Below are 24,374 nucleotides of genomic sequence, written 5' to 3'. Positions count from 1 at the left end.
ATTCCTTTCATGAAAATACAAAGACATGAACATTCTGAGTTTAATTCCTTTATTTAATTATATGTAAAGCTACTTTGTGTCCATGACAATTAAAACACAAAAGGGACAAAGCCTTTACCAAAAAGAACAAAAAAGGGAAAAGAAGAAATCATTTCTATTTCTTCTATATGGTAGTACTTTGTTGAGTACCGATGGAAGAGATAGATCAGTCAGAAGCATTCATTTTAATGTGTTGGTAAAATATAATTCCTTTTGGTATGTATTTTGCTTTGATATATATAAAGATACTGAAATGAAGTTGTGCTACCTCATCTTACTCTCATTTTTGTGATACCTCATCTTACTCTCATTTGTAATACATTTACACAAACAAAAAAGGTAAATCCTACTGGAGGAGGACCTTTATCAGAGAGATATGCCCCAATGCAGTACAGAGAACACCAAGAAAATCATTTCTTCTTCCTACCCTGAGATTCCTCATCTAAAAACTTAGAAGAATGAATAAGATGGTCTCCAAGTTTCTATGATTCATGTATGCACATCAATTTATACATCTGGATATATAGTTAAGGCTTTATATACCCTGGCTTCATAATACAAGGTTTGGCAAGGTTACTTGCTTAAAGCAAAAGTGATACATGTATTTTTTCTTTCTTTCTCTCTCTCTCTCTTTCTCTTTTTTGGATACATGTATTTTCTAAAAACCATCTCTTTCTTCCTCTGCCTTAAAAGTAGCAATGTCCCAAACATGAGTCATTCCTTCAGCTTAGATCCGAGAGTAAAGAGGACACGCAGCAGTGCCACAATAGCTGACGTTAACTAAATGAAATACACCTTTTTGTTGTTACTAAGCACAACCTAATAAAAGCTAAAGATAAGAATTTACTAATAACTGAATGTCTGCTCATAGTTAAACTTTAACACAAAAATTCCAATTTAATTTAACAGAAAACTGATAATGTAAATTATGACACAATGGAAATAAGTTAAAAAGCAACTTTTAAAAATAAAATATATGTATATAGTATTTGTAGTAAAAGAAATTGACTTAACATAAAATTTTCTTCATTTCTGGCTTGAATCCTTACATGACTATTCCAGATAAGAATCAACATTTTTTAAAAACTGTTCTTCATCATTAAGATATTCCAAGATAATATTTCCACCATTATATAAAGGACAATCTTCCTTAGCAATCCAGGTTTCCAAAGTATGGTCCAAGGGTAAGGCTTCTCCTGAAGTAATGTGACATAACCTTAATTTCTGTTAAGGGAAAAAAATTAAAGGAAATAAATCATGCTGTAATAAACAAACATGCTGGTATACAGGTATCCTAAAGCTTTTAAAAAAAAATTATAACCAGTTGTTACCTTAGCTGTTAATTTGTTATTATCATTTTTAAGACTGGTTAAAGAAGCTGCAAAGTCTATGACCTTTCCAATGCTCCATCGGTGGCAAAAGAACATTGGTTTGCTCTTCTCTTTGCTCCCCTTAGGTAAGAAAACGTGAAAGTAAACTCTTTCTTTCTGTAAAAATAAAAAGTTAAAATACAGATTACACACACACATACACACACACACACACTCTGACATATATAAATAGAGAGCATCTGCTTTTGTTCGGTGAACTGTCTTCCTCTCTTCTTGTAGTTAGATGATTACCCTCTAATGATGTATCTTTTAGTGGGAATATCAGTCACAGTACCCAAGAACCCACCTAAAATGCATATGCATAGGAACTAAGGCCCTAGGCTAGGGTGGTCTGTGCAAAGACAAGATGTGACATAAAATTAGGTCAATCAAGGTCTTTTCCTGGGATTTTATATTCAAAAACTAGGAGAAGGGAGGGGAATTTTTTTTTTTTTTTTAAGGAGTTTAGTTTTTTTGGGACACCTGGGTGGCTCAGTCGGTTAAGCATCTGCCTTCAGCTCAGGTCATGATCCCAGGGCCCAGGATCGAGCCCCATATCGGGCTCTTTGCTTAGCAGGGAGTCTGTTTCTCCCTCTCCCTGCTGCTCCCCTTGCTTGCGCTGTCAGATAAATAAAATCTTAAAAAAAAAAAAAAAAAGAGCATAAATACAAAAGGAAAAATTTTAAAGCTATAGCCTCACCCAAAAAAGGGAAAGAAATAAAAGAAAAAAGAAAAAGACAAGTATCCATGAGGATCAGAAATGAAACAAACACACACAAGTGACAGGTAGGCAGGCTGAGCCATAAACTTTCAAAGCTCCAGAAGAGAAAGCAGTAGTCAAAAGTTCAGCTGTGGGTTAGTGGGAAACAACAGTGGCACATGGGGATGAAGTACCTGGATGGGGCTCACTGCCTGGAAGCAGAGGCTAGCACTGAGTTTGTGCTCCAGGAAAGGACGCTGAAGAACGTGCTGCTGAATGCTAACTTAAGATACTGCTTATAAAACATAGTATTTAGGAAGGCAGGGAAGCACAGAGAGAACCTCCTGACAGTGAACAAAGCCAAGGTCTTCCAACTGAGTAAATGGATCCATAATAACCTGAAAAGCTCTGCAGAGCAAAAGCACAATCCGAGTAGACTGGCCAGTGGAAGAAAGTGCAAAATTGCTAAAGAGGGAGAGGTGAGTGACCACAGTGAGCAATACAGTGGGAATACCTCCTACTTAAGACAGACATGTGGAATCTATAAATGGAAATTCAAAACAAAGGTTAACTTACCATAGGCAGATGAACTAAACGAACTTGAAAACGATACTTTTATGGATATATCCGTAAAAAGGGACCAAAAAGGATGAATCAAAAATAGGCAGAAATGAAACAAGGCAAGTTATGAAGATCCAATGAGAAATACAAAAATTTTAAAATATAGTTTCCGAAATAAACTCAAACAAGAGAAATTTCAATAATATTCAATGAAAAGGTTTAACTGATTGGAAGATGTAATTGAGAAAGTCCTCTAGAATGTAGCACAAATAGGCATAAAGATAGAAATTATAAATCCAAAAATATGTCTAACAAAAGTTAAGAGAAGGAAGCATTATTCAGAGGTAATGACTATAATTTTCCAAAAGTAAAAAAAATAAGTCAAATTAAAAATGTACCTCCAGGGCCAACTTGAGCAATCAAAACAAATTCATATGTAGAAACACTGCACTAAAATTAGAAAATATCATAAACTCCTAACTACCAAAAAGAGACTGATTACCCATAAAGCAACAAGATTGATAGATGCTTCCTCAATAATAAACAGTGACCAATGAATAGTGTATTAATAGAGTTGAGAGAATCTAATGGACAATTCAGCTCAAGTGAGGGCAAAATAAGAGCTTTCTCAGAAGACCTGAAGTTTACCAGTGAAGACTCTTAAGGAATGAACTCTAGTACTTACTCAAAATAAAAGTGAGTCCTAAGGAAAGGAGAAATTCAAAAAATATGTTGGTAAATTTTAATAGCTACTGATTTAAAAAGAATCCTGTGTGAACAAAGATGAAGGGATGAGACACACTCAACTGGATGTGAAAGCATGTCAAACTCCTTGTCTTATTCAAGAGGATACAATACTAAGTAACTTTAGATTCTGAGAGAAAATTTGGTAATTATAGATTTTTAAAAAATTAAAAATGTAAGCACATGCCTAATATCATGTTATGAAACATTACAGTGGAGATTCTAGAAAATATAGTACAGAAGATGAATTAAGCAGTATAATTACTAAAAAATTAAAATTGAAAAATCCTTATTTGTTAGTGGGGTGTGATTGTTTACCTAGGAAATGAAGGCAAAGAAAAAAAAATCACAGAGTTTGGTGATGTGACTGAGTAAGATGAACAGGAAGCACCTTTTTTTCTCTATATTGGCAGTAAGTACCTGGATATAGAGGTAGATGGAAATATTCTGTTCACAACAGAAACAAAACCCATGAGATAATTAGGGATGAAAATAAGGAATAAGATTTAAATGAAGAAAAACAAAATGTTACAGAAGACAAAGCAGGAGCTAAATAAATGAAAAGACTTATAGGATTCTTAGACAACATTACATATCCTACAATGCAAATCCAAAGTGAATCCCTCAGAACAATTTCAGTCAGGACTTATAGTCCAAACTAGCTGGGAGAGTGAATTTTACTTTACCTAACTTACAGAAATCACTAGACAATGTATTTAGGACCTTTTACTCAGTTGCTTACACCGAGTGAGTAGGAAGGAAGCCAGAATCTCCACTACAAAGATGAAGAGTTCAAGAGGGTAAATCCTCCTGAGAATACCAAAGGGGGCTTCTTATAAATGGCCAAACCTTTACATCCTATTGACGCTATTATTCACAGCTTATATTCTTGTGGGAAATGGGGAGTATGGGAAGCCACATATCTAAGACGATGCTGTGTTCTCTCTTGCTATTTATAATGATTTCTTTCAGTTTTTCCATTTCTCCTTCAAAGAGCCTAAAATCTTTAAAGTTACCTACTGGAGTTTGCCACTCAAAACCTTGTCCCATCAAGACAACCATGAAAATCCCAAGAGGTTTTTTTGTTTTGTTTTTACTATAGTTGACATACAACATTACATTAGTCTAGGTGTATAGCATAGTGATTTGACAAGTTTATACATTATGCTATGTGCACCACACAGCTACCATCTGTCCCCATACAATGCTATTACAATATCATTGAATATATTCCAATGCTGTGCCTTTTATTCCCATGACCTATTCATTCCATATAACTGGGAGCCTGTATCTCCCACTCCCATTCACCCATTTGACCAACCCCCCCACCCATAAAGTTTAATTTGAATATAATAAGGATGAATAATATGGGTGAATAAAAAATGAAACTGCTAAGAAAAAATACAATGGGACTTACATTTTATATTAGGACATTCTATAAAGCTATTGCATCATATCAAGTCGGTACTGATATGAGTAAAAAATGAGTGGAATAGGAAATCCAACAATAGACCCAGTAAAAATAAATCTTAAACTTTTTATGAATTGAAATACCAAATAGCACCTTCAATAGGAGAAATGATTTAATAATTGGTGATGATAAAATTAGCTAAAAAACTGGAAGAAAATAAAATTGGGTCCTTAGCTCGTAGTTTATGCTAAAAACAAATTCTGTATGGATTAAAGACAAATGTAAGATGCAAAAAAATAAAGAAAACCAAAGCAGAAAAAAAGACAAATCTTAGAAAAAAATAACCACTGATAATGTCAATGCGATACATAAGCAAAATCAAAGTATTAGATTTTGAAAAAAATAATTTCCAAAGAAAACTGGTTATAGATAAAAAAAGTTTACCATCTATTATGCTCCAATAATTTCCATAAGTTGACCAAACAACATAAAAGGATATGAGTATGGGTTAATAGGCAACCAAAGAGAAAAATGATCAAAGGATATGTATAGGTGACTAAAAGAGCAGTTACACATGGCCAACAAACATATTAAAATATGCTCAAACTGAACAGTAATCAAGGACCTGCAAACTAAAGCAATTAGAAATATCTTTTTATAGCCATTAGACTGGAAAACATTAAAAAGGATAACAGCTACTTGCAAACCAGGGGAGGAGGAAAGGGTACTTTCATGTCTGGCCCCAAGAGGCAGTATATTAAACTGGGTAGGGGGGCAGCCTCATCCTGAGGGATCTTAGACAACTTCAGATTATTCATCTGTGAAATGAGGACACAGAATACAGAATATTCCAGTATTTCCAGTTATGGAATGTACCAGCAAATGTGTATGTATTAAGAGAGAAAAAATTTAAAGCCACAAAACAATGCTCGGCATGGTGTAATCAGTCAATAAAAGCTGACTTAATAACTGCTGCTAGTAGAAATGTAAATTCTAAAGAATTTAGAAATAAAGAAATGTAAATTTCTTTATAAAGCAGTTTGGCAACATCTACAAAGATTTAAAATACACATACCCATGGGCGCCTGGGTGGCTCAGTGGGTTAAAGCCTCTGCCTTCGGCTCAGGTCATGATCCTAGGGTCTTGGGATCGAGCCCCACATGGGCTCTCTGCTCAGCAGGGAGCCTGCTTCCTCCTCTCTCTCTCTGCCTGCCTCTCTGCCTACTTGTGATCTCTGTCTGTCAAATAAATAAATAAAATATTTAAAAAATAATAATAAAAAAAATAAAATACACATACCCTTTGACCAAGCAAATATTCCTTGGAATTTAGCTCACAGAAATAAGAAACCAGATTGAGACTATTCAGCACAGTAGCCAAAACTAGAAACAAACTGAATGTTCATCAAGAGAAAAATGGCAAACAAAACAAAACAAAACACCTATATATCCAAACTGGAGTATTTACCTAGTTTTTTAAAGAATGATTTAAAGCCACACCAGCTCCCTTGAGAGAATTTCTGCTGGGCATGAATGAAAAGGATATATAGAGATAATGATATATAGCCCACCTAAACCTGCCTTATTTTTATTTATAGCCATAATCACTATTTGACATGGTATCATATATAATATTTAATAGCCATTCTCACCCCTTGGAATATAAACTCCATGTTGGCAAGGACTTTTATTTACTCTTGTATCCCCAGGGCCTAATATATAGTGATTAAAAAGAAAAAAGTAGGGGTGCCTGGGTGGCTCAGTGGGTTAAAGCCTCTGCCTTCGGCTCAGGTCATGGTCCCGGGGTCCTGGGATCGAGCCCCGCATCCGCCTCTCTGCTCTGTGGAGAGCCTGCTTCCTCCTCTCTCTCTGCCTGCCTCTCTGCCTACTTGTGATCTCTCTCTGTCAAATGAATAAATAAAATGTTAAAAAAAAAAAAAAGAAAAAAGTAGTGACTAAATGAAATGATGCCATTTTTATAAAATAATGAAATAATAACCAAAAGATACTTTGTGTTTGCATACATATACAAGTAAACATTTCCATTTATGTAAAATTATATGTATACACACATACACATGGGTGTGTGTATACATATGTATACGTATATGTATATATATATATGTATATATATGTATACGTATATGTATATATATATATATATATATATGTGTATATATATATATATTATATGTAAGTACGTGTGTCTAAACACAAACACACATTAATGCAAGGGGAAAAGTTACAGCTACAGACCTGTGGCATTCCCCACGTTAAGCTATCACCTGTGTTAAGAACATGGTTTCTGAAGCCAGCCCACCTGGTTTCAACTGGTAGTTCTCCACTTAGTAGCTATGCTACTAGCGAATTCCTTAACCTTTTTGTGCCTGAATTTTCTTACCTTTTAGGCAGAAATAATAGTGCCTATATCAGAAGCTCCTTGCAATGATTAAATGTGTTAGGAGAGGGCCTGGAACAAAGTAAGTGCTATACAAATTTTTACTATTATGTTTCAGTAATGAAACAACTGCAAAGTAATCTGAACGATGTATTATTGGATACCTTAGGGCAGCCCTTGTCAACCTTGTCACTACTGACATTTTGGATCAGAAAACTCTTTACTGTGGCCACTGTCCTATGCATTATAGGTGGTTTTACAGCATCTCAGGCCTATACCCACTAGATACCACAGGATCCCCATGTCCAGTTGTGACAAGCAACTCTAGGGGACAAAAATCACCCTCAACTGAGAACCATTGCCTTAATGGGAAGAACATGGGCTGAGGATGGTGTGTTGGTTTTTCCCTTTATACATCTTTTAAAGGTTACACTTGTAAAAGCATGTACTACATTTGTAATTTTAAAACCATCAAATCAAGATTTCAAAAAAAAGGGGAAATATTAAGAAATAATCACCCAACAATGACTATAATCAATGGTTTTAAACCAGCAGAATAAAAGGGAATATAGAAAATGTAATCAATATAAAAGACATGAGGAGAGAGAAAATAAAGAGAAAGGTTGATTAGCAAAAAGCATAAGATGGAAGAAATGGGTTCAAATGTATCAGTGATCACAATATAAATGGATTCAACTCACCTATAAAAGATACTATCAAACTGGATTAAAGAAAACAAAGTCCAGCTATATACTGCTTACAAGAGACACCCTAAAACAAAACAGAAAAGTTAAATATAAAGGGATTTTAAAAAGATGTAATAGTTAAGTAGTCACTTAAAGCGTGAAACAGTATTATCATTCAAAATAAGATTTAAGGCAAAATTCATAAAGATATAAGAAATGCATGTACCTGATAATAAATATGTATAGAAAAACCATTAGAATTACAAGAAAGAAATCTGACAAAACCAGTTATAGTGGGAGATGTTAGCACCCTCAGTCTCGGACTGATAGATCAAGCAGACCAAAAAATAGTATGCACATACACACACAGACATGCATATGAATACACACAAATGGGTGAGGGGTGGTGGCAGGAGAAAGACTGCAAATGACTAAGCAAAAAGGGCAAGATGTAAATAATTGGTACCTTCGGATAAAGAATATGGAAAAATTCTCTGTACTCCTCTTGTAACTTTTCTCTGTTTAAACTATCAAGTTAACAAAAAACCCCACAACCAAACAAGTATGCTGAAAATAAATTCACTGCAAGAAGATGGAAAAAGATCAGAAAATCTAAGCAAAGTAAATAAAAGGAAATATAAAAGCAGAATTCAGTGACACAGAAAGGAAAAAAAAGGCAAAACAAAACAGTAAAGAGGGCACTAAAACCAAAATATGGTTCTCTAAAACAACTAAAACATAAATTAAGACACACATATACAAACCTCTAGCAAGATTGTTCAAGGGGCAAACAAAGTATCAGTAAAAAATACTAACATTGAAATGGAAGGATTACTAAAGACACAAGAGAGATTTTGGAACATAAGAAAATAATGAACAACTCTATAACAATAAACTGGAAAATCTACACCAAACAAGAAGTTTTAAGACAAATTAATGTTTACTATAATTTGGGGTGGCTCAGTTGCTTAAGTGTCCTGACTCTTGATTTCAGCTCAGGTCATGATCTCAAGGTCCTGACACTGAGCCCAAACACTGGCTCTGCACTCAGTGAGGAGTCAGCTTGAGATTCTCTCTCTCCCTTTCCATCAGCCCCTCCCCCTAGTCCATACTCGGGTACTCCAATTCTAATATATAAAAATCCTTTTAAAAAATTTACCAAAATTTCGAAGAAAGGACTACTCAAATAAACCACAAACCATTTAAAACATCAAAATAATATTCAAAATTCTCCCCTCAAAAAAGGCAACAGATTCAAAGGTTGTTAATACCCTTTAAAACAACCCTTCAGGAACAAATAATCCCCACTCACTCACTCAGGATTTCAAAGAATAAAAAAGAAAGCTACTCAATTTTATGTGTATAATATAGGTACTAATATCAAACACCAAATAATAGCTAATCATTTAGTGCATTTTAGAGGAATTACATACCAGAGTCAAGCAGTTTATTCTGGAATATATGGATGATTCAACAAAAATACTGATTAATATAACCTAAAAGATTTGTAAGGTAAGAAAAGACACCGAATTATCCTATTGGATGTAGAAAAAACACTTACAGTAAGTGTTCAAACCTATTCATGATATAAATTCCTTGCAAACTAGGAATAGAAAGAAGTATTGCTAACCTGATAAAGGCTACTACCAAAAATTTATAACAAACACAGCGTTTAATGATGAAACGTTAAAGTCATTTGCATTAAAGTCAGAAAAATGATGAAGATGCCTACTCTCATGCACATTATTTCAAGACTTCTGGAGATCTCAGCCAATGCACTAAGAAAAATAAGGAGAAGAAGAAAAGAAAATTTGAGGGGAAAAAAGAAACCTAAGAAACTGTCATTCACAGAAGATATGGCTACACAGGAAACACCCCAGAAAATCTACAAGCTATGGGAACTATTAGAAAGGTTATTTGCTAGACAGAAAGACAACATACAACAATGAGCAATAACCATTAGGAAAATGTAATTTTTTAAAAAAGATGCTGTCACTTAAAATGGCAACAAAAATGATGAGGAACCTAAGATATATAAATATGTGTAAACATTATAAAATGTTAAAGACATTAAAAAAAAGACCTAAAGAAAAATTGGAAATCATTAGATGTGAATGAGAAGAATCAAAACTCTAAAAGATGGCAACTGCTGCTAATTAAAATTTAAGAATTCCTCTCAAAATTGCAATTTCAAAGAACAGGACAAAGTGATCCTAAAATATTTACAAATGAATAAAGTGCCAAGAACAGATGTGGTTGGAAGCAAAGAATAAGGTGGAATGACCTGTCCTACTTATTACAAAACTATGATAATAAAGACAGTTTGCTCTTTTTTTTTTTTTTTTAAGATTTTATTTATTTATTTGACAGACAGAAATGACAAGTAGGCAGAGGCAGGCAGAGAGAGAGGAGGAAGCAGGATCCCTGCTGAGCAGAGAGCCCAATGTGGGGCTCGATCCCAGGACTCTGGGATCATGACCTGAGCCGAAGGCAGAGGCTTTAACCCACTGAGCCACCCAGGTACCCCGACAGTTTGCTCTTGATGCAAAGACAAACAAACAGACCAAAGGAACTAAACTGAGATCCATAAATTAATCCTAAATGTATAGAACAAATGTATAGAACCCTACAGGGGGGAAAAAATCTACTTCCCTTACAACTAAGTTCCAAATGGAACAAAGAGTTGATAATTTTTTTTTAACTTTTAAAGGATGATATAAGAAAATAACTTATTTCAAAAAGTACAAATCTTAAGGAAATTAAATCTGAGTACATTAAAATTCTAAAGTCTGAACCACTAAAGAGTCAAAAACAAAGTGAAAACAAGCCGTAGACTGAAAAGATACGTGAAACTTGTTTAGTCAAGAAAGCATTGGAACTCAGAATATATAAAAAATCCTATAACCTTTTTTTAAAGTGTGGGGGGAAAACACCCAACAGAAAAAAATGTGCAAAGGACATGAATTGTTCCGACATAAAATGGCCAATAAATCAATGCAAAGTAACTGAACCTTATTAGTCACAAAGAAATTCAACTTTAAACTTCAGTAAGATAGAAACAAGAAACACTGAAAATGCTCAGATACTATAGGAAGGAGATAATCTGTACAACCACTGACAACACAAAGTTGATACTATCTAGTAAAATGGAAGATGAGGAAACCCCATGACTCAGCTTTTCTATTTCTAGATATATTCCTTAAAGTAGCATTTTTCAATATGATTGATGGTCTCCATCCTTTAAGGGTTATAAAATCAACAATCTTTAAAATGAAACAGAACAAAAACCAGCCAAGTATGTAACACCTAAGGCTAGTATACAACAGAACTAGGTATTACTTACTGAAACTGTGTTAAGGTACATATTTACATATGTATGCATGTATGGACAATGTACTGGGATATTATATGAAATATAATTGATACTATGGAATCTTAAAGGGACCACCCTAGAAAAATGTTCCCACACATACACAAAGATGTTCACTACTAGAAAAGTTTATAATAGCAAGAAAATTAGAAAAAAATCTGAATCTGTTCATTAGGAAAATGGATAAATTGTGGTATATTCATACTATGGAATAATGTGCACCATCAAAATGGTATCAAAATAAATGAACTAGACTAAATGTATCCACATAGGTAAGTGTTAAAAACATGATGCCAAGTGAAAAAAAAAAAAAAAGGTTGAAAAAGAATACAGATGGTTCACTGACACTTTGTAAAGTGGAAAAAACTCAAAAGTATATACCATATAATACTAGTAACAATACATATCAGGTTCAGATTAGCTGTTACTTGATGGGTGGGAAGAGTAAAAAGGGAGCTTCAGCCATATTTGGAACATTTCTGTTTTTCAAAAATCTCTGAGACCCACCTGTGGCAATGACTTATCTCCAACAGCATGCATTTTTAATTTCATCAATGCTACCTTTGCAGCTGTTTCACTATTTTTTGCACCTTTCCGTCGTTTACTTGCTATCTCTCCGGTCTTAGAATCTAAGAAATAAGTATGAGCATACAGGCACATAAAATTTTTACATTACATTTTCCAGAGTTCTATCAATTACTATTTATTAGTTATGGCCTTGAAATGTACACAAATTACATACAATGGACCTATATAGAGACCACAATCTTTTTGTTGGTATTATATTTACATGACCATTAAAAAAATATAGTGAGGTTGACCTAAGCAATCCCCATACCAAAAACTCACTGTTACGTGCTTTTTTCCAATGTAAGTCCATTTAATCCAAAACAACCCCTAACAACTCTGCAAAAAACTTTGAGATTTGGCTATAGAAGATCTTAAATGAAGATACGATCCTAATACAGAATGAAAATTCTGAACATATTGCCAGAGAGACTGGTTAAGTCAAAGACACATTCTTCCTGGTGCTTCAGATTATCAGCAGCATTCATAGGATAGCTGGTAAGACTTAAGATTCATATTTAAAGAACGGAAACCATTACATTGGCCTTATGAATACCATGTCTAGCCATGATAGTTAACCAGCTGATCTAAGTGGCCCAGTAAAAGAGAACATCTGGTAGGGCACATCCATAGAATTCCGAGTTTTTCACTGGTCACATAGCCCTTGTGAGAAATACGGTCACAAAAATGTCATCAAAATCTACACCAAGTTACAAACATTGAGGCCATAAAAACACCTTCCATAATGTGCCTGCTGATCAAAGAAGCAATATTCTGTAACAAATATACAGCAGTAAGGAACAACAAAACAAGCTTTCAAGATACTTGCCAATAATATCTTTAACAAGTTTCTGAGTGGCAGCCATACGAGGCTTAGGAATTTCCAGTTTTTCACATTCATGATCCGACTGATGACGGTGCCTATGAGCAACAGAAGAGTGACACTAGTTCATAAATTTACATACAACTTAAACAGATATACAGAATTTGAATGATCTCAGTGATCACCTCAGGCAAAAATTCTTCTCACAATAAGGACATTTAACTGGCACAAGCTCTCTTTCAGCACAGTCCTTGAATGAGCATGGGTAAGATGTAGGCTTATCTGACTTCAATTTCTCATTGATTACAGTCACCTGAAAAATGTACAAAGGGGAAAATGGCATTATATATTTCACATTTAAAGCAAATGAACATTTATTTTAGAAGGCAACATTCCTATAGGTTTCACTTAAACTTGTCAGAACAACTTATGTACTCTCACATAACAGATTATAAGGTATGAGAAAGGATTACTCTGCTGACTGTTCTACATTTTCATAACTTTCTTACTATGGTATATTTATCTTCTAAGTCAAGTTAAAATGACTATTCAGTTACTCTTCTTAATTTTAGTCTTCTACTCTGTATCAGTCCTAACTAAGATGCGCCCATAATAATATGTTTAGGTGATCATTTCATCAACCCTCAAGTGGCAAGTCATAACTACTTTCTATGCTGATTTTAGGAAGTTAAATATATATTATATATATGTATGAGAAAACTTAAAAGTATGTTTATCCATGATACAGAAGGTTAAAGATGGTTTTTACAATGATACATTCTCTATTTTGCTACATGCTCTATTCTGCATTTTTTATTATATTACCAGCAAATATTGAGGAAGAAGAGATTTTACAAGATTAAAAAAAAAAAAATCCAGGTCAGGCTAGTTTGAGTTTTAAGTAACTAGGTTTTTTGTTTGTTTGTTTGTTTGTTTGTTTTTTAAAGATTTTATTTATTTATTTGACAGAGAGAGATCACAAGTAGGCAGAGAGGCAGGCAGAGAGAGAGAGAAGCAGACTCCCTGCTGAGCAGAGAGCCCGATGCGGGACTTGATCCCAGGACCCTGAGATCATGACCTGAGCCGAAGGCAGCGGCTTAATCCACTGAGCCACCCAGGCGCCCCGAGTAACTAGGTTTTTAGAGTTGAATGAATTTAGTGAAATAATCTCTTAAAATTACAACCAAAGGGCATTCCTCTATATAAATGGTAGTTGTATCTTACTGGAATTGATTATTTTTCCAAATTTGATCTAATGGTAAAATTATTTTCATTTCATTATTTAAGGAGATCTTAATTGACATTCTATGAGAGACATTCATAGAAGTCAAGTGATATCGTAAGAAAAAGGAAAGCACAGAGAAGATTAACAAGCTGAAGAAACATCAATATGTTTACTATATGACTACTTTCCTCCAATTAACTTGCACAGTATCAAAATGTTAATTTTTATTTTCCTAACATAAATCACCTAACCCTCAAAGGACCAGATTTGGACTGAAGCTCATTTAACTTTCTATAATTGAGAAAACAGATATAAAAGTCCTTAGTAAAGTGCTTGGTAAATGTTGGGCAGGAATAAAATATCAACTGAAGAATGTAATGCACAAAGCTTTCTGCCAAATCAACTCACTTCAGTTTAACTTCCTTCCTTTCTCTGATAAAAGGAGATGAAGCAACTTATAAATTTGAGAAATTACCTTTGGTATGGTGGGCTCAGCTTCCCTCTTGGAATTGAACTGCTCTCTAGGAGGAGGCCTAACCTGGTGAAGCATAGCTGTGACTAGTAGGAAAATATGCCTAGTTCTGGATTTCCTTTGCAGCCTACACTACTCCACACTAAGCTTCATCATGCTGGTGAAGCATAGCTGTGACTAGTAGGAAAATATGCCTAGTTCTGGATTTCCTTTGCAGCCTACACTACTCCACACTAAGCTTCATCATTCAGTTTATCCTCTGTGAGTAGTAACAGTGATATTTTGGCTTCTATCTAACTGCTCTTATTAATCTTTCAATTAGATCAGAACTGGAGTGAGGATTTTATTGGACTAAAGTTTTGTTCCTGGTGATCTAAGGCTGATTGAGTCAGAAAAATTTGTAAATACAAATCCTAACACTAGGAAATAAGGACAATGAACAAAACGCTGGAGGAAAGCTTAAAGGAATATATGATGAAAATGTTAACTCCATTGTAGATTTATAAATATAGAGCCTAAAGCTGTAAGTGGGCTACCTAAACCTAATCACAATGTTTAAGATTGATAACAATTTACAAATACCAAGGAAACCAATTTATCTTTAAAACAAACTGAGAAAAATAACATAAAATGAACTAAGAGCCTCTTTACATAACTGGTTTAGTATGCCAAATTTTAATCTGTGGTACCCTGACTGGTTTTAAACTCAAATTCTGAATGAAAGTACATAAATAAAAGCATTTTGTTAGAACTAGTAACATACCTCAGGACAGCTGTGTGACTCCCTGCTTCTGTGTTCAAGGCTTAAATAATTAAAAAAAAAAGTTTAAATTCAATCAAGTAATGTGCTTAAAGATAACTGTAGTAATAAGATAGTATCCTTAAGAATACTCACACTACATTAAATGGTTAATGGTTAGTATCATTAAGAATACCCACAATACATTAACTCTGCGTATAAGAATAAACTGAAATGGCAGACAAATTAAAGACAGAGCATCTAGGGACACCTGAGTGGCTCAGTGGGTTAGGCCTCTGCCTTCAGTTCAGGTCATGATCTCAGGGTCCTGGGATTGAGCCCTGCATTGGGCTCTCTGATCAGCGGGAAGCCTGCTTCCTCCTCTCTCTCTGCCTGCCTCTCTGCCTACTTGTGATCTTTCTATCAAAGAAATAAATAAAATCTTAAAAAAAAAAAAAGAAAAAAGAGCATCTCTAGTCTCAAAAGTTTTAAAATCCAACTGTTCAACTTCAATATGAATAAAGCAATTCACCACTCTAAACTGCTTCTCAATGCTTCAAGGTATGTGCAAATACAGAGTCTTTTAATTCCTTTTATTTGTCAAAGATCATCAAGAATAAATTGTCAAAGAAATGCTCTACTTCTGAAAAATATGCCTTAATTTTATTTAATCCTAATAAATCTCTGAGTTACCTTCTGAAGATAATTAATTTTTTCCATGTTCTATTTAATAAGTTAAATGCCTAAAACATGGAAGCACCTGGGTGACTCAGTAGGTTAAGCATCTGCCTTCATCCCAGGTTATGATCCCAGGGGCCCTGGGATCCAGTCCTGCATGGGGCTCCCTGCTCAGTGGGGAGTCTGCTTCTCCCTCTCCTCCTTCTGCCTGTATCCCCACTCATGCTCATGTTATCTCTCAAATAAAATCTTAAAAAAAAAAAAAGAAGAAGAAGAAGAAGAAGGCCTAAAATACAAAAGTTTAATTAAAAAGAAAAGACCTTTTTCAAAATCTTTGGTTAGTTCCCAGGTTTTATCTTGCATGTGATATATGTGCAACGGACATGTGATATCCAATTTAAGAAATGTATAGGCTAGATTCTTCATTTTATTTTATTTTTTTTTAAAGATTTTATTTATTTATTTGACAGACAGAGATCACAAGCAGGCAGAGAGGCAGGCAGAGAGAGAGAGGAGGAAGCAGGCTCCCTGCCGAGCAGAGAGCCCAATGTGGGACTCGATCCCAGGACCCTGAGATCATGACCTGAGCCGAAGGCAGCGGCTTAACCCACTGAGCCACCCAGGCGCCCCTAGATTCTTCATTTTAATTAATGAAGTACCTGGATTGTTTTCTACCCTACTCTTTATTTTTTTTTTAGGATTTTATTTGTTAGAGAGACAGACAGACAGTGAGAGCACATGTGCACCAGCAGGGGGAGCAGCAGCCAGAGGGTGAAGCAGGCTCCCTCCAGAGCAAGGAGCTGGATGCAGGACTCAATCTTGGGACCCTGGGACCATGAACTGAACCAAAGGCAGATGCTCAACCGAATGAGCCACCCAGGAGTCCCTTCTACCATATTCTTTATATTGTCGCTATGTTCTCTCCTTATGATTACAAGACCACAATATAACTTTTATGTAAACTCACACATACAAATTCATTTCTGAAAGTTTAAAGTTTACCCACATGTATGCACAAGTAATCAGAGCCTAGGATTATATTTTCTAAGTAATTACTATAATACGAAATATCAGTGGCTAAATTAAAAACTATTTTAAATCATCCTGCTTTTCAGAAATAAATCTCATATTACAAACACTAAAATTACTCCCAAATCCTGTATAAAAATTTAACTTACCAAAATACTCCTGAACAACCATCACACACAAAAGGAAGAAAATCTAAAATTGAGGGGAAAATGTTACATGCACTGGTCAGTATCTGATTTTGACTTAGTTTTCTTAAACAAAAAGATCCTTAAAGTACTGAACTACCTCTATATGAGAACTCTTCTTCTTCTTTTTTTTTTTTTTTTTTTTGAGAACTCTTCTTTTTGACCTATATCCTAGTGTAGGAAATAGTGGTTAACTAAAAGCTATCACAACCTCAAGCACTCTGGGAATGACGGATTATCAGGAGATTAAACGTTCTTTGTAGTAGTGTGCTAAATCAGAAAAAAAAAAAAAAAGTACTGGGGTTTTTTGGATGCCCAGATTTATTATATGTCGTTTCTGAGTACTGTATGCTGCAAAAATCCTGCATTTGAAGTGAAAATCCTAGGTTTCAATTCTGATCCCACAGTTTACTAACCTAGCAATGCTAAGCAAAGTGTTTAATAATGAAGTTTTGGGGCAATGAGAAAATGACAGTGTAGCGGGACCTAAGCTCATCTCCTCCCACAGACACACCAACACACCAATATAAAAGCTACACCTGAAAAACACCTGAAGATGTGAAACAGATCTTCCACGCTTAATGCTACAGAGGAAGGACATACTGGAAGGGTAGGAGGAGTGGAGACACAGTTCGGATCCAAACCTGTGGTAAGACTAGACATAAATAGGGACACAAGCACAGAGAAGCTAGAGGATCAGAGCCCATACTAAGCACCCCAGCTATTGGAAACCTGCACTGGGAAGAGAAGTCCTCATAATATCAGGCTTTGAAAACCAGTGAGGCTAAACTTCACAAGCTTTTAAAATCAGCGGGGGTCACCTCCAGGTATTTTAAAAATCTCTTAGAGCTAGAAGCAATAGTAAACAGAGTCCTCACACTTAAAAATCTAGAATAAGTAACTGCTGGCAACTAGCACAGAAATAGCAGTTTGAAAAATACCTGGGTATTCATGAAGGCAATTTATTTACTAATCTCAGAATGTGCACTAGAGGGACAAGGTCCTCAGACTTCTCCAAGAACCGAAGTGCTGGAGGGCACCATTTCTCTTTTCCTCTCCCAGGTTAGATAGCAGGGCCCTTGGAGAAACCAGCACTAACACTCTCCAACTACCTTGCTAGCAGGGTGCCTCTGTCCATGCATTCACCTGCCTTCCTACCACATCCAATCCGCTCACCTCAGCAGACTCCCTCCAAAGTGGCTCCTCTCCAGCTGTATCTCCAAGCAGTCCCAGCAGGGACCAGTGCCACTCCAAAGTGACTCCTGCCCTGGGGAAGTGGGGGATAACCCCACACACAGCACGCCCAAAGTTCTAACAGCTTTTAACAGGCCATAGAGGGAGAAAGCCCCACCATTCAGTTGGACCATAGAGGCTGTCTGCACACACCTACTCTGAATGCTGGCTCAGCCACTTCCAAGCCCACCAAGGCCTCTCAACAATGCAGGAACCAAACTCTGCCCAGTGTGCCCACAGGAAGCAAAGTAGGTCACTGCAGCCAACAGGGCTGAAGGCAAATGAGGCTCAGCTACAACAGTAGCGTACATGCAGCCCACAGAGAAGACACCCCGGAGCACCTGGTTCTGGTGACCAGGTGACATTGTACTACAAGCATCACAGGACCTCTTCAACACATGTACACTAACTTTCAAGACCAAGATACATAGCTGATCTCCCAAATACATGGAAACAGAGTTATACAATATGAGAGAAAAATATGTCCCAAATTAAAGAACAAGACAAAAAATCACATCAAAAGAGTTAAAAGAAACTGTAATAAGCAATATACCCAATAATGAAAACAAGTGACCATCACAAATATACTCACTGGACTTGAGAAAAGAGTGGATGAAATTCAGAGAACTTCAACATAGATATAAAAAATGTAAAACAGAAGCAGTCAGAGATGAAGAATTTAATAGCTGCAATAAAAAACACACTAGAGAGAACAGATAAGGGGAGCAGTGGAACAGACCACAAATTCAGAAGACAGGATAATGAAAAGCAAACAAGCTGAAGAGTAAAAAAGAAAAAATAATAAAAAATTAGAATAGGATAGAGGAAATCAGCATCATCAAGTATACTAACATTCACATTATGGGGATCCCAGAAAAAGAGAAAAGGTGGCAGAAAACTTATCTGAGGAAGGAAACAGACATCCATATCCAAGAAGCAAAGAGAACCTCCAACAAGATGAACCCAAGGAGGTCCATACCAAGACACATAATAATTAACATGACAAAAAGTAATGAAAAAGAGATAATTTTAGGTTCGCCTGGGTGGCTCAGTCAGTTAAGCATCTGACCCTTAATTAAAGCTCAGGTCATGATCTCAGTGTTATGAGATCAAAATCTGCATTGGATTCCATGCTGGACATGGAGCCTGCTTAATGTTCTCTCTCTTCTTTTGCCTCTCCTAACCCCTTCCCAAAAGGGTAATTTTAAAAGCAAGAAGAAAAACTTAAAAACAAAAACAGGTATATACAAGGAAAACCCCATATGGCTATTAGCTAACTTTGCAGCAGAAATTTTACAGGCCACAAGATAGTGGCATGATATATATGCAGTACTGAAAGGAAGAAACTTGCAACCAAAACCACTCTACCCAGCAAAGTTATCATCCAGATAAACAAAACTTAGAGTTCATCACCACTACATGAGCTTTACACAAAACACTGAAGATAATTCTGAGTAGAAAGAAAAGGCCCTACTATAAGAAACTTATGAAAGGAAAATATTTCATGGTAAGAGTAAACATATAAGATAGTAGACAAAAATCACCTATAAAACCAGCATGGAGGTTAAAAAGCAGTAAAATGAATTGTATCTATAAAAACGAGTCCAATGATACACAAAATTATGTAAAATATGACATATACATACAATGTGAGTGGGCGAATAAAATTATAATCCTTTTAGAACAGTGTTTAAGCTTAAGCAACCACATCAACTTAATATAAATTGCCATATGCATGTTACAAACCTCAAAATAGCCACAAATTAAAAACCTGTAATAGATATATACAAATAAAGAGAAAGAAATCCAAGCCTAACACTAAAGAAAGCCATCAAACCACAAGAGGGTAAGAGAAGAAAAAACAAGAGAACTACAAAAACAACCAAAAAACAAGTAACAAAATGGCAATAAGTACATACCATTCAATAATGACTTTAAATGTAAGTGGAGTAAATGCTCCAATCAAAAGATACAGGGCAACCAAATGGATTAAAAAACAAGATCCATCTAGAGGCTGCCTACAAGGGACTCCCTCCAATGTGAAGGACACACATACAACTGTAAGTGAAGGGTTGGAAAAACATACATGCAAATGGAAGCCAAAATACTTACAGCACACAAAACAGACTTCAAAACAAGCATGGAAGCAAGAGACAAAGATAGATAATGATAAAAGGAACCCAACAAGAGCATATAACAAGTATCTATATACCCGACATAAGAGCATTCAAAAACATAAAGCAATTACTAACAAAGGGAGAAACTGACAGCAATACAATAGTGGGGCATTTTAACGACTCACTTGCATCAATGGGTTAATCATCCAAACAGAAAATCAATATGGAAACAGTGACTTTGAATGAAACATTAGACCAGATGGACTTAATACATACACAGAATATTCCATCCAAAAACAGCAGAATACATTGAAATACATATACTCTCTAAGATCCCAGGACCCTGAGATCATGACCTGAGCCGAAGGCAGCGGCTTAACCCACTGAGCCACCCAGGCTCCCCCCAAAAAAATTTCTTACACCAGGCATAAAAATAAACTGAAAATGTATTAAAGACCTACATGTGAAACCTAAAACCATGAAACTCCTAAGAGAAAATACTGGCAATAATTTCCTTCCTTGCATCAGCATTAGCAACATTTTCTAGGTAAGTCTCCTAAGGCAAAGGTAACAAAAACAAAATAAACTTGGAATTATAACAAATAAAAAAGTTTTTTGTATCAAAGGAAACCATTAACAAAAAGGCAGCCTACTGAATGGAACAAGATATTTGCAAATGATGTATCTGAAAAGGGATTAATATCCAAAATATATAAAGAGCTTATACAACTCAAGATAAAAAAAACCCAAATAACCTGATTTTTAAAAATGGGCAGAGGCCCTGAATAGACCTTTTTCCAAAGAAGATATAAGAATGGCCAATAGATACAGGAAAAGATGCTTAAATCACTAATGCTCAGGAAAATGCAAACCAAAGCCACAATGAGATATCACCTTATACCTGTCACAGTGGCTCTTTAAAAAAATTAGAAATAGAAATACCATCAAAAAAAAAAAAAAGAAATACCATATGATTCAATCATTTCACTACTGGGAATTAACCTAAAGAAAATGAAAACACTGGGGCACCTGGGTGGCTCAGTGGGTTAAAGCCACTGCCTTCGGCTCAGGTCATGATCCCAGCGTCCTGGGATCGAGTCCCGCATCGGGCTCTCTGCGCGGTGGGGAGCCTACTTTCTCCTCTCTCTGTCTGCCTCTCTGCCTCCTTGTGATTTCTGTCTGTCAAATAAATAAATAAATAAATCTTAAAAAAAAAAAAAAAGAAAATGAAAACACTAATTCAAAAAGATACATGCACCCCTATGTTTACTGCAGCATTATTGTCAATAGCCAAGATACGGAAACAACTCAAGTGTCTACTGATAGATGAGTGGATAAAGATGTGGTACGTAAGGGATGCCTGGGTGGCTCAGTCGGTTAAGCCACTGCCTTCGGCTCAGGTCATGATCCCAGCGTTCTGGGATTGAGTTCTGCATCGGGCTCCTTAATTGACAGGGAGCCTGCTTCTCTCTCCGCCTCTGCCTGCCACTATGCCTGTTTGTGTGCATGCTCTCGCTCTCTCTCTCTTTCTGACAAATAAATAAATAAATAAATAAAATCTTAAAAAAAAAAAAAAGATGTGATACGTAAATATACTACAGAATAATACTCAGCCATAAAAAAGAATGCGACCTTGCCATTTGTGGCAACATGCATGGACTAGAGGGTATCACTATGAAATAATACAGAACAAACATACCGTATGATTTCATTTACATGTAGAACTTTAAACAGAAACAAACAAAAAACTGACTCTTAAGTACACAAAACAAACTGCTGGTTGCCAGAGGAGAGGTGGGTGGGAGAATGGGTGAAACAGACAAAGGGATTAGGAGATGCAAACTTCCAGTTATAAAATAATCAAGTCACAAATGAAAAGCATAAGGAATGTAGTCAATAATATTATAATAACATTGGATGGTAACAATGATGACTACGTTTATCATGGTAAGCGCCTAGCAGTAAATGAATTGCTAAATCTATATATTGTGCACCTGAAACTATACAGTCAAGTGAAGCTGGTATGTCCAATCGCACTTTTACACTTTTGTTTTACTTTTGAAAACAAAAGGTACATTTTAGAGAAGACTACAGTTGCCCCCAAAAAGGTCTCATCCTATAGGGTACCTTAACTAAAACAGAAAGAGGTCCTATCATAACCCAAAGGGATCCCTGGATAATTGTGCTTGTAGGACCAGGGGATCTGAATACAATTCTTCTACCTCAGAAGTAAGGTAAGTGAACTGACACTGTTGTTCTGAGGTATGATACTGTATGCATGGTGCATACCAAAAAAAAGTATGTACTCATTTGTCAACAAGAAGAAAATGAAGCATATAATATTCTAACTTCTATGTCTCTTTCAAACTGGAAAAATTATACATGCTTGCTATTTTGAAACTCACGATGATGAATTAGATATTAAATGCAGACCAAAAGCACCTAGAGGGAAGAGTTAAGATCAAGGTAGGAAACTATGTTTCTATCCATACAGAAGCTAAGTGAGATTTAGGATACTCACTTAATACCCTCTAAATCCTAACCCTCTCTCCACTACTCTGAAGAGGTAAACCCTGGACTCATTTCATATATATTTATATCTTAAGAGATCCCTGAATTTGGCAGATACCACAGACTTAGTAATCAGGTATACCAGAGATAAACATACAGTCAAAACAAATTGGCTAAGCTTCTCTATGAGAGATCTCTATGAAAGGAAATAAAGGTTTTCTGAATGGCTGGCCATGACAGCCAGTGGTAAAAGATACACATAAAGACTGTAAGTTAGAAGAACATAGAGGGTCGTGTGCCCTTTCCCCACCGCTGCCCACAGCAAGTATCACTAAACCATTGTGGCATTCCCAATAAAACTGGGCTAAATCTCGGAGTCCTCTTTTCACCGGGTACCTACAACCAATAACTGAAGCTGCAATGAGAGATGAAACCTATTTCCACCCTGTGTAGTAACTGTCAACTGTGACGGCACACATTTGAAGCAAAACCCAGATACCAAAGACTGAGCATTCTGTATCGCTCTAATGCTTTGGAAACTTCCCTGTCCAAGAGCAGGACATCTTAAAGCTTGTGCCACACTACCACTGGCTATTAGATTGGGCTCTCAGTTGACTGCAGAGAGAACATCGCTTTACTAATGCTCCAAAATGCACATTATCCTGAAAGCTTTTCTATGGAAAAGACTGTATTTTATACCCTCCTATGTAGTTCCAGCACCAAAATTGATGCTTGGTAAATGTTTGTTGAGTCAACAATATTCAATCAAAGAACTGAGTGAGCATAAAGATCATTTAGCAGAATAGTCTGAGGGTGAGAATCTGCGAAAAGCTAAGGGCATTCTCACGAGAAGCCACGAAGACAGGTGAAAAACTGACCTCGCCCGACTCCATCTGACAGGTAAGTAACAGATTAAAAAGTTTGGAAAGTGGCTTGCCCAAGGTTGTAGTGGCGGGATCAGCGGGGAACACAGGTCTCCCGACATCAAAAAGGAGTAGGAAGGACACAACAAGGTCTTGGCCAGGCACACTCGAGAAACAAAGGGAACGCTGCAAGGCGTGTTTTCGGAAATTGCATGGTTCGCTTCTAAAGAGACCACAAGTCTCCTCCAAAGGCTCTGGAGCAAGAAAAAAATACCAATACATCTCACTGCAGACCCAAGAGAGACGAATCCACCCTGCCTCCGCAGACTTCACCCCGCCCCAGCACCTCCCCCGCCCTCCCCCGCCACCACTCTCCGTGAAGACACAGTGGGACCCAGTCTACCATGCCCGGAGGTAAGGACTGCTAGATCACCTCGCTGCCGGCAATGCTCCACCTGACAGTGCTGCCCTATGTCCAATTCCGCCATCACTGCGCCGCAAGAGGCGGGGCTACGGCGCACGCGTGGCGCCTGCTGGGAATGTGGCGGGCCTGGGGGCGGAGCCTGCCGCCGGGCTGGTGCATCCACGGGAAGGAGTCAAGTTGCTGTGCGTGCGCGGCGCTGTGAATGTATATGCGGTCCAGGAGTCTATTGA

The 24,374-nt window shown here is 36.4% G+C and overlaps 1 protein-coding gene across 3 annotated transcripts; it reads right to left on the bottom strand.

Moving 5' to 3' along the window:
* Positions 1-32: 32 nt before the first annotated feature.
* On the bottom strand, positions 33-24,255 carry ZFAND1 (zinc finger AN1-type containing 1). 3 transcript variants are annotated; one of them, XM_082720062.1, is made up of 8 exons: positions 24,154-24,231; positions 16,961-17,003; positions 15,129-15,168; positions 12,854-12,981; positions 12,675-12,766; positions 11,786-11,907; positions 1,371-1,526; positions 33-1,263 (listed from the first exon to the last, which is right to left on the bottom strand). In XM_082720062.1, exons 1-8 carry the CDS (start codon positions 24,206-24,208, stop codon positions 1,093-1,095), a joined length of 807 nt encoding a protein of 268 aa, XP_082576188.1. In that variant the 5' UTR covers positions 24,209-24,231; the 3' UTR covers positions 33-1,092. The 3 variants fall into 3 exon arrangements, with proteins under 3 accessions (XP_082576188.1, XP_082576189.1, XP_082576190.1); XM_082720063.1 differs by lacking the exon at positions 16,961-17,003 and having other exon boundaries at positions 24,154-24,228; XM_082720064.1 differs by lacking the exons at positions 15,129-15,168; positions 16,961-17,003 and having other exon boundaries at positions 24,154-24,255.
* Positions 24,256-24,374: the final 119 nt, after the last annotated feature.

This window comes from Mustela nivalis (genome assembly GCF_964662115.1).
Source record: "Mustela nivalis genome assembly, chromosome: 2".
NCBI lineage: Eukaryota > Metazoa > Chordata > Mammalia > Carnivora > Mustelidae > Mustela > Mustela nivalis.
Note: the sequence above shows the minus strand (reverse complement) of the source record. Positions and strands in the feature narration are given on the sequence as shown.

Coding starts and splice junctions, on each gene's coding strand:
- ZFAND1 (XM_082720062.1), bottom strand. CDS start 24,208: ATGGCGGAATTGGACATAGGGCAGCACTGTCAGGTGGAGCATTGCCGG. Junction 12,982..15,128: donor AGTCACACAGCTGTCCTGAG/GTATGTTACTAG, acceptor TACATTTTTCAG/GTGACTGTAATCAATGAGAA. Junction 11,908..12,674: donor ACTTGTTAAAGATATTATTG/GCAAGTATCTTG, acceptor CTTATTTCTTAG/ATTCTAAGACCGGAGAGATA.